At 41.5% G+C, this 11,047-nt stretch overlaps 1 protein-coding gene across 2 annotated transcripts; it reads left to right on the top strand.

Annotated features, from left to right (window-relative positions):
- Positions 1-1,274: 1,274 nt before the first annotated feature.
- LOC126397490 (uncharacterized) lies at positions 1,275-10,401 on the top strand. Of its 2 annotated transcripts, none has more exons than XR_007570664.1 (3): positions 1,275-1,728; positions 7,968-8,048; positions 8,210-10,401. XR_007570664.1 is itself a non-coding variant. In XM_050056328.1 (3 exons), the coding sequence occupies exons 1-3, from the start codon at positions 5,941-5,943 to the stop codon at positions 9,077-9,079; spliced, it is 1,191 nt and encodes a 396-aa protein (XP_049912285.1). In that variant the 5' UTR covers positions 5,312-5,940; the 3' UTR covers positions 9,080-10,401. The 2 variants fall into 2 exon arrangements, 1 of the variants encoding a protein (XP_049912285.1); XM_050056328.1 differs by lacking the exon at positions 1,275-1,728 and adding an exon at positions 5,312-6,180.
- Positions 10,402-11,047: the final 646 nt, after the last annotated feature.

Genomic DNA, 11,047 nt, shown 5'->3' with positions numbered 1-11,047 from the left:
TATTTTCCTTAAATTTTGCGACAGCACTATCTGATAAACATCTAGTATAGTAACTGTTGCTGAGTGGCGTGTAATCGGGTAAAAAGAAATCAAAAGTAATCAGATAATGATCCGAAAGCGAGGGATTCTGTGGAAAGACTGTTAGGTTATCAATTTCAAGTGGCGCCTTACCACCCAGAAGGAAGCCAAGGCACTGCCTGCTGCCCCAGCCTGCTCCTTCATCACCGAGGAGAGGCATGACCGTTTTTTTTTTCCCCCTTTAAAGGGGTTTTTTTGGGGAGTTTTTCCTTATCCGCTGCGAGGGTCATAAGGACAGAGGGATGTCGTATGCTGTAAAGCCCTGTGAGGCAAATTGTGATTTGTGATATTGGGCTTTATAAATAAAATTGAATTGATTGAAATTGAGGAGGCCGTCTGCAGCTCCTCACCTACACTGGTGTCATCCTGAACCCGACGAGACAAGTCGCGGAGGTAAAGGGACAAAATAGCCCCGTTATTGGCCAGCCGAGTCTGCGCTGCCATAGCCTTATGTAGCTTAGCGAGCAGACTATCCATAACCCTGCAGTTCTTGCTGGAGCAGGTGGCATTACCAAGGATGGAGCTGGAGGGAGAAACTAGTGGGGTGAGGGTTTGGTCCACTGGGGGAAGTGGCCCACAGGCAATCTGGTCCCTGTCATTCACATTGGAGAACCGGCGACATGTCGCAGACCACTTGTGAGCCGCCGCTGGAGAGTGGATCTGCTGGCACAGCAGCTCTTTAAAGTCAGGTAGGAGGGGTACCTGGGTAGATGCAGGGCTACCTCCATATCCTCCTCAAACCTAGAGGAGGTGGCTCGGGGGTTCTCAGGGAGGGCAACGCCCAGAGCCCTGGAAGCCCTGTTAATCACCTCCTCAAAACGGCGGGCTAACTCCCCTCTTATTATTTTGCCCACTGTCTGCTGTGCACAAGAGAGGTCGTTGTCCTCAGAGGAAAAGACGGTTTCCACATCCACGTCCTCCTCCTCAGCCTCCTCGTCCTCCCTGCCTAACTCTGAAGGTGGGGGAAGGAAGGCGACAACGAGCCTCCCTAATACGTGCAGGCAAAATAAAACAGTCCATGCATGACTGCGGATTCTCCTTAGAAACCAGAGCATGCTCATGTCCCAAACATAGTGCGCAGCTATCATGCCCATCCTCTAGGGGCATGGCCACCCCACAACCCACACAGCAATGTCCCTCCTGATGTGCCATACTGCCAGGGACCGGAACCCGGAAGTACTCCGCCACTTCCTGTTTACCGTTAGCCAGTAGCACTACAGCTAACTTTGCTTTATATTTATTATTATTATTATTTTTTTAAGTTTACTCTGCGTGCCGGCCGCTGTGGGAGCCGTACGTTATGAGGGGGTGAGCGGGGGAATGCTTGAACTGGGAGAGGGAGAGAGTTCGCCGCCGAGTGCGCGAGCCGCGAGCAATACGCTGGGGAGAAACTCCGCCAAAGCCGGGAGTCAGAGACCTCCGGCTCGACCAGACCCGGACAGGCAATGCTCAACGTGGACCTCACCAAGCGCGTCAGCTCACGAGCCGTGAGCAATACGCCGGGAATAACACACAGCCACCGCTGTTGGGAGCCAGACAACCTCCGGCTCGACCAGGCAGGATGATGACTCTGCTGACACAGGGCAGAAAGAGCTCTAGGACACAGCAATCCAGGGAGGCTGCCAAAGACAGACGCACCGACTTACACAGGTAAGCGGACTCAAAGCTGTACATCTTCCTTCTCTTTCCTTACAACTCAATTCTTTTCTTTCTCTGCAATACGCATTGTGAGACACTGCACCCTGACGCACAAGTGGAGATCAAACAATCAGTGATTACACGCCAGCGCAGGCGCTTTATAGCTACGCTATGGGGCGTGGCCAGGCAAGCCGGTGTGTCTTAAAGAATTATCAACGTACCCTGACAAGCAGGGGGATCATACCCCGTACATATGGAATATGTAACGGAGTGGAGAGATAGTCTCGAGACGATAGAGAACACACAATACTTCCTGATGCACATATGTTCCTGCTCATGTTTCATGAATGAGACCCACTGCATCATGAGTTAGTGAGTTTTAAGTCACAGAATTAGATTTTGCAAAGACTGGGTATCTTTCTGGGTCACTATTTGCAAGGTTGTTCGCTTCATAAAGTGAAAAAAGTGACAGAAGGTGTTACTATTTGTATGCCAACATTAGCTTCTGCAGTGGTTCTCAACCTTTTTTGGGCCAGTGCCCCCCATCCATTAAAATTCAGACTAATTGCCTCCCTGAATATTAGTGTTGATTGTTATTGTGTTATATTGTTAAAAAACAGCGTCATTAGATGCAAAATAGCTATAGATTTGATTAAACTGGACAGTTTGAATATTATTTTCATTACTTCCTTAGAGAGCAAAAAAGTCATATGAATAGAAATTATATGTCAATTTATGAAATTCCAATGTCCGTTGTGGAGAGAATGGAAAGGTTGGTTAGCTCCTTTATTAGGAAGTGGTTGGGCACACCTAGATGTCTAAGCATTGTGGCATTGTATGTGAAAAGGGATACTTCAGCTTCCAGTATCTAGTTTAACAGAGGAATTTAAATGTACCAACTCTCCAACCAAAGCTCTCATAACTATGTTACTCACACTCTAATGCTGTCTACACTAGCCAGGAACAACCAGTCAGACTCCCTGCAGGAAAGTCTTGACCCTGCTAACCTTGGAGATGGCATTCTCTTGCACATTTTGAGTGGGGCTCAGGCCCTCATGATGGGCCCTGTATGTCTTCACATAGTCCTCTGTAATGGCACATCATTAATCGCGTTAAAATGTGCATGAGGACCTCAAAATGAAATTGAAGGACACTACATTTCTGATATACTATACTCACCCATGCTGTGCGGCAGCAGGGACGTAGCCATCATTTCAGAGGTGAGGGGGACAAATTGTTCAGAGGTCTATTGAGTGATTTATCATCCTCTCGCATTCAATTCCACCTTTCCTTAGCGGCTAAAGAACCACATAACCACAAACAGCCATAGTACAGCACCAGGGGACCAACTTTAGTTCTTTAAAATTATATACTATAAAAATCTAAAGTTTTAGCTGCCAAACTCTGGTTGAGTTGACACAGAATGACCCTCAAGCATTTACAGGATAAGTAGCCAGATAATTAAGTGCCACATACCTGCCTGGTTTCTCCCTGTCCCTCATCTATCTATTGCAATAATATAGATAATAAATGTGGAAAGCAAAATTTTGAAATAGAATTAGGAATAGTAGTAGTGAAGTTGCTGTAGAAATTAACCTCAAAGTCACTTTTATGCTATAGATATTTTCTCTCAGCCAGTTATAATCTCTCCTCACCTGTGAAGACCCTGCATGATCATCCTTGTTGGCCTCTGGTCCACTGTCTCCTCCCTGACCCTGCTCCAGGGGCGATTCTAGGATCAGAGGTTTAGGGGTGCTGAGCACCCAGAGAACTGCCCGGCCAGGCAAGATAAATTGTACTGTTTTGTACATTTTAACTCAATTTCATTCCCACATTTGTGAAAGAAAAGCACAACACTTTTTGGGAAAGTCTGTGACTAAACCATCAAATCTGATAAAGGTTATGTAAATGCTGAGCCACAGCAAAAGAGGAATGGATTGGAATCATAAAAGAAACATATCGTAACCCTAATTTCTGGGGGAAGACAACTCATTTTGATACAGCAGCTCCTCAACATACACATAAACAGTATGTATGTTTCTGGAGTAAACCAGCCCCCTATAGTGAGTACCAAAAATACCAAAAATGGACCTTGGACTTATTTTTTGGACTTAAATTTGAAATGCAATGCACAACATGTAACATTAACACATTAACAGTAATTGACTTTTTCAATGTTTGTCTCTGCCTTTTTCCTTCTTGTCTGTATTATATAATACAAATACATAAATAAAAATACACTTCAAAAAAGAAAAGTGCTTGAAATCTATAAAATAATAATAATAAATACACACAATAGGAGTTATAATGTTAATGGGCATCCAGTCAGTTAGCTAGTCAGTAGCACCTTGGCTTTAATATTAACACATGCACATGACACAACAGCTAGCTTCTGTCATTCCAATTCAAACAGAGGACAGTGGTACTGACCACCTGTAACGTTTCCTAGCTAGAAAAAAACGTCAGCTAACTCCTACCTAACAACATAAACAGTGACCTACGATTAAATGCAGCAAAAATGAGGACTGGTAATGATAATAATGTTAAAAAGGGACATAGAGTAAAAAAACATTTTTTTTTAAAAATCTCTCAAATTTTAGGGGTGCTGGGATTCAAAAAATGGGCTAGAAACGCCTGTGCCCTGCTCTTTCTATTGTGGCAATCAAGATTAAAAAAATATGTGCAAAGCAATAGTGAGCACAAGATCTGCGCAGAAATTAAGGAGTGGGTTTATTCCTAGCATGAAACTAGCTAGCAAGCGATTTAAATAGGTAACAATAACATTAGTATTGTTAACTACCTTAACTTGATATATTGGCAATTATCAATTAGTCATCATTTAGCTTACATTATCTACATGCAACAGCTTTACTCAACTTACACGGTTTGTTTGGAAGAAACTGTGCAAGGTTTTTTGCTTCTTGCTGGCTGGTTTGCTGAACATAGTTAAGACACAGCAGCACACTGCCCAGCAGTGTCTCGTCTGTGCGACTGATTCAGATCACAACAGGACGGCATATGTATGTTGCCTGGCGCCGCCTACTCATGGTGCATTTAAAGACAGCTCGGAAAAACACATTACCACATGTTAAAAACGAATTGAACGGTTGTAACGGCTGTAAAAAGTGTGGGGGATAGAGGGCACAGATACGGGAAGTGCGGGGGACATGTCCCACGCATACCCCGCGTCCACTACGCCCATGGGCGGCAGGGTGATAAGTCGCAGCCTGTTTCCGCTGCCTTTCCCATTGCTCCAGACGGAGAGGCTCCTTGGGTCTTTTGCCCTTATGGGTTTCTTATTTACCAAGCTCTTTGCCAGCTCTTCAATAGCTTTGACATTACTGGACCCAGACACCCCACACCAGTGTAGAATGACTTGGCGAAGTGGGCCTAATAAGGCACACCTCTTTATAAATGGGTTTCATGCCCTTTTTTCATAGAAAACCAATGGAGATTGTTTCAAAATTTGTGTCAAATAGAAAGAGCATGAAATCTATTTATAAAGAGGTGTGCCTTATTAGGCCCACTTGGCCAAACCATTCTACATTGGTGTGGGGCGTCTGGGTCCAGTAATGTCAAAGCTATTTCACTGAAAACCAATGACGTTTGTTTAAAAAAATCATATAAAATAGAAAGAACATGAACCCATTTAAAAAGAGGTGTGCCTTATTAGGCCCACTTGGCCAAACCATTCTACATTGGTGTGGGGTGTCTGGGTCCAGTAATGTGAAAGCTATTGCCTGTTTTGTTTGTTTTTTGTGAGAGTGTGTGTGTGTGTGTGTGTGTGTGTGTGTGTGTGCGTGTGTGTGTATGTGTCACATGTATTGAACAGCCTTCAAAACAGACAGACAGACGGAAAGATGGACGGACGGACAGGGGAAAAAAAGAGGAGCTATGCTGCTTTCTCCACTGCAGCTGCTGCACTTGGGCCCAGAGCTCCAACTCATGATTTTTTACCTTTTTTGAAAGTGACAGGTGCCATATGTGAAAACATTTCACTTGATTGGGATTTTAGCCTTCTAGCTCAAGGCAATAAGGAGAAATGGCCTCTGTCCACTTGCCATATACAATACTGAGGTATAGACGAATTCGGCGAAAAAAACAGAAGTCGAGCAGCCGCCATTACTGCGGTGACAGCTCCCTGTAAGGCATCCATGGGCTCTGTGCGCAAAGCGGGCATTTGAATGCAAGCTCCAAGAAGTGGACCATTTCTCTTCGGTGAATATGTCTAGGAAGGCTGGGAGGACATGTGCCATCCTCAGCTGTTCTAATAACAGCGGAAAACTCCAACTTTGGAACAAAACGATATGCAAAATACACAGCCCCTTACTTCACGCGGACTGTCCATGTTTTAGACCGTACGGTTTACACAGACTTCCTGGGCGTGCCGAGGACCAAGGTGTTCGCCACAGGTGGATAAAGAATATCAACAGAAAGGACTTTGTTGCCAATAAAAACAGTACGGTAAGTATTTTCTTCATGCCACAATGACTAGCATTTAGGATAGCATAGCCTAACAGCTAATTTAATTTAATTTTAATTTAATTTTTAATTTAATTTTATATACTTTATTAATCCCAGAGGGGAAATTCAATTTTCACTCTGTTTGTCAATTACACACAGGTCCGAACACACACGCACAAACTGGACCTATACATGCACTAAGTGGAGAGATGTCAGAGTGGGCTGCCCATGACAGGCGCTCTGAGCGGTTGGGGGGTTCGGTGCCTTGCTCAGGGGTACCTCGGCAGTGCCCAGGAGGTGAACTGGCACCTCTCCAGCTACCAGTCCACGCTCCATATTTTTGGTCCAGACGGGGACTTGAACAGGCGACCCTCCAGTTCCCAACCCAAGTCCCTATGGACTGAGCTACTGCCGCCCGTTAGCTATCGCTACTCGCTAATGTGTAATGCTGTAACGTTAACGTTAATCCTGTGCAACTCATAAATCAGTTTCCGAGCCGGTGTTTAACGTTACAACTTTCAATGCAAGTTGGTCCCAGTACATGGAAAATACTGTTGCCTGTTACAGGCAGGTGTCTTAATAACAATCTATGAACCACACAACTAAGGTTGCAGCAAATAAAATAGCTTATGTTAGTCAGGACGCTTAACGTTAGCTTAACGTTAGCCATGGGGAGTCGGTGTTTACGTTACATATGAGCAAATACCTCATTTAAACATAACGTTAAATCACTTGAATGAAAGTGAGAATGGTTAATACAAAGTGCATTAACTAAGTGTAAAACATGATTTAAAGTTAAGAGTAATTTTTCAGCCATACTGCTGTCATGTCAGGCGTGTTTATGTTAGGGGAGTCGGGCTTGGTGGATCTAACTTGGACGACTACATTGCGCTTTTACTTGTCAGAAGTTGCTCTGAAGTTCCGAGTAAAACGGGATGCAGCATCACTGTACAGTGTTTTGGGTCGTGTGCGAAATAAACTACATAGGAATAAATACTCATAAAAAAATTGCTTTACATTTACCAGCCACAAAATCGAATACGTCGCTGTGACACATCAATAATCATTCATGCATCAATAATCATAAATTCAATGCTATATATACCGGTATTCCTCTGACCGAGGCTGTGTTGCATAATAAGTACTTCAGTTTTGATATGGACAGTGTAATTTGTTGCTAAGCCCTGTGTACTTTCACTTAAATGAAAATCTCATCAAATGACATCCACATTTCACTGTTACACCTCTGTATTTTTATTTATTTTTTTCTGTATTTTATTAAGTTCTTATACCAATGCCATTGTTTTATCAAGTAACTAAAATTCATATTTGAGTAAAAATGTTGATATCATATTAAACTTTATATTTGTTAAAAGTGAAATAAATAGTACTTGGATATAAATCTTAAACTATTTTTTGTTAAAAGTTTTATTAAAAGCACAAGTAAAAGTAAAATATAGTTGTATCAACATGCTGTCTACTGTAAGTCCAGCGATTATCAGCTGATTATCTGATATCTGATCTGACATTTTTTTAATAGGTGGGTTTAATGTGGGTTTTGTTTTTTCCTATCTGATCAATAATGAAATCAATGAATTTTAAAATGTGCTGCCCTAACTCCTGATGGAAGCTTGATTAAAAAATGCTGAAATTATTGAATTTAAAAAAGAGTATTTCAAGTATGTTTTTTATAATTATGGTCACTGCAGTAATGCCGTGACCAATATTTTACATAATAATTAAATGTGGGGTCGCCACTTCTCTCATCATTTTCCCCCACTCTCAAGGTGTGTGGAATACACTTCCCTGATGGCAGACCAACGAAGGAACACCCATACCCTGTATTGAATATGAGATATGAACATCATGTAAGTTTGATTTTTCTATGAATAACTACGAGTTTTATTAATTGCCTTCACAATATGAAATTAAAGAGATTCAAATTGATGTGCTCTCCAATATGTTGGTTTTGTATTTTACTGTTTTCAAAGATGTTGGTGCTTTTCTCTGTTTTCATGTACTTTCTCAGGAAACACTGTCATCTGGAAGACCACCCCCAAAGAGAAGATGTCTCGAGCCCTTAATAGACAACACATCATGTGATGAACCTGAAGTAATGGATTCTGAAGCTGAAGTAAATGTCACCGATTTGGAAAATACTGTGCCTCTGCAGAAATGTGATGTTGGCATCCAGTGGCCAGATACTATAGCCCATAACTATTGTTCTAACAAGTCAACAAAAGACAGTGCTACACAAACTGATCCTGCACCATCAGTGTCAGCTTGCGACTTGGATGACAAAGACTCAAAGTTTTTCACTGGCCTAGGTATTGACAGTTTTTGGCAACTTTTGTACACCATCATGGCTTTTCTCCCACAGCCAAAAATTTCCAAGTTGGCAGTCCATGAACAACTATTACTAGTTCTAATGAGGCTTCGTCTTGGTTTGATGTTTACAGACTTAAGTAAACGGTTTGGGATAAGCAGGGCCACAGCCTGTGAGATCTTCACAATGTGGAGACCAGTACTGGCAAAGTTCATGAGAGAAAAAGTTATTACTTGGCTGCCTAGAGATACTCTGAAAAGAATAAGACCTCAGAGTTTTAGTGAAAACTACCCTAAAGCAACATGCATCATAGACTGCACAGAAATATTTGTACAAAGGCCAAAGAACTTAAGGAAACGATCACAAACATACAGCAACTACAAACATCATAACACCTACAAAGTTCTATATTGCATAGCCCCCAATGTGATGTTTGTGTCAAAACTGTTCGGTGGCAGAGCCAGTGATACTTTTATTACGAAGAACAGTGGTCTTGTTGACCATTTGATTCCGGTGATCAGATTTTGGCAGACCGTGGATTTACAATCACAGATGTACTGCCTCCAGGAGTGACTTTGGCTCTTCCAGCATTTACACGTGGCTGTAAAGAACTCTCAGAGCATCAAGTTACAGAAACACGTCGTCTGGCCAATGTGAGAATCCATGTTGAACGTGCAATTAGAAGGTTAAAATGTATCAAAATTTTGAGTAATGTAATCCCTGGTAGGGTAAAACATGTTGATGATATTGTAAGTATTTGTGCAGGCCTGTGTAACCTGCAACCTGAGTTGATTCGGGGGGAAACTGAGGAAGACAAGGAATTTGAACTAGATGAAGGTAAAGACATTGATGAGCAAGAGGGAGATGAATATTTATGGGACACTGCAGAAGACACTGGGGAAAACTAAGATTGATAGGGCACTAGTAATTGTATTCTCCATAAGTCATTGAGAGAAAAGATGAGCACACTACAAAAAAAAATCATTTAATTTTAATTCATGTTTAATATCTGCTGTATTATCATTATGGAAAAAGTAAAATGAAGCATCAACATGTAACATTTTTAACACCTTTGTTAACATTGTTTTCCAGTAGAAACCATAAAAAAGTTAAGTCAGTGAGTTCCAGAAACAATAGGAATAAGTGAACTAAGATTGAACCAACAACTGTGTTCCATAGACACGTAAAGTGACAGTTGTCATACTTCATTTGTCCTTGTTTCAATAGTAATATTTGTCATTTTGCTTACAATCATTTTGTCCTTGTCCTCACAGTACAGTATGTTTTTCTTAGTTCATTTTCTTAGAGTTTGTTTTCCCTTTTTCCTCCAATTCATTTTATATTAGTGGATAGACGGCAATGAAGCAAAATTTATATTACATTAAATTACAAGAAATGTTGTCTATGACCACACAGAAACAATATGGAAATCAAAGGTAATGATATCCTCACAGTGAGTCTGATTTTTAAAATGTGAATAATCTCTGTGTTGATAGATTTTATGTATGTTTGGCATAAACTGTGGCAATGGGGTTGTCAGGGCTTTGAACTTCGTAATTGCCCTAGCTGGGACTGCTGACAGAACAGGTGAAATGAACTAACTTCCTGTTGTTTTTAGAGCAGAAGTGTGTAGTTGTCCTCTTGACCTAAGTGTATTTTAGCCTCATGTCTTTCCCACTGCCCTCCCACCCACTTAAACTCCCCACAGGTTAAATGTAAGTTTAGAGATGCTCTAATCATATTTTTTTCTTACAGATCTTTTTGTCAGTTACTTTGTCCTACAGTAAATGTAATTTGTCCTTGTGATCTTTTCTTACTGTTTACTAAACATTGTAATTACAGCTCTGTATTCACTGTATGACACTGTAGTCCTCATTAAAGTCAGAGCAAAACTACTTGAGTCCACGAACTTTCATTACCCCATGTGTTATTCTTGTAGCTATTGCTGGTAGGATATGTTCAAAGTAAACCCTCCTCAGGTGGGAGATTTTTTCCTCTGTCCAGTCCCTGTTGTAAGGAACATCCAAAATGATGTGTTCAGTGGGGCTCCATACCAAGAATTTGCATTTTGTTTTCTTTGCACAATGCATTGCAAGTTGTACTTGACAGTAGTAACCCAGTCCAGCTTCTCTCAGAACATATGATCCATCGTATTTATTTGATTGACAGTTTTTTTTGTGTAGGACACTTAATCTCCAGTATTGTCTCTGAGTCAATGAGTCCATCAAGGCTGGCTCCAAGCCAGTTCTCTTCCTCATCCACAATGAGACCTGTAGTCTCCACTGTTTGCCCTGTGTTATCCTCGAACCATTTTCTGGCCAAAGGCTCAGATGTTTGACCATACTTCGTTGCTTCGTTTCCAATAAACTTGCCATTTAATTTTCTCTCGATCCAATTGGCTGGGTCTGTTTTTTTGGGCACTTTTGCTGCTTCACTACTCGTTATTCTAATTTTTCTTTGGTCAATCCATAACTGACTACTCTGGCCCTTTGTTTTTTCTTTGATTTGTTCCCTCGTATCTTTGTCATTTATCACATATAT

The sequence above is a fragment of the Epinephelus moara genome, chromosome 11 (genome assembly GCF_006386435.1).
Source record: "Epinephelus moara isolate mb chromosome 11, YSFRI_EMoa_1.0, whole genome shotgun sequence".
Lineage (NCBI taxonomy): Eukaryota > Metazoa > Chordata > Actinopteri > Perciformes > Serranidae > Epinephelus > Epinephelus moara.
The sequence above is the reverse complement of the archived record's forward strand: the minus strand, read 5'-3'. Positions and strand labels throughout refer to the sequence as shown.

Coding starts and splice junctions, on each gene's coding strand:
- LOC126397490 (XM_050056328.1), top strand. CDS start 5,941: ATGTCTAGGAAGGCTGGGAGGACATGTGCCATCCTCAGCTGTTCTAAT. Junction 6,181..7,967: donor TTGCCAATAAAAACAGTACG/GTAAGTATTTTC, acceptor CCCACTCTCAAG/GTGTGTGGAATACACTTCCC. Junction 8,049..8,209: donor ATATGAGATATGAACATCAT/GTAAGTTTGATT, acceptor GTACTTTCTCAG/GAAACACTGTCATCTGGAAG.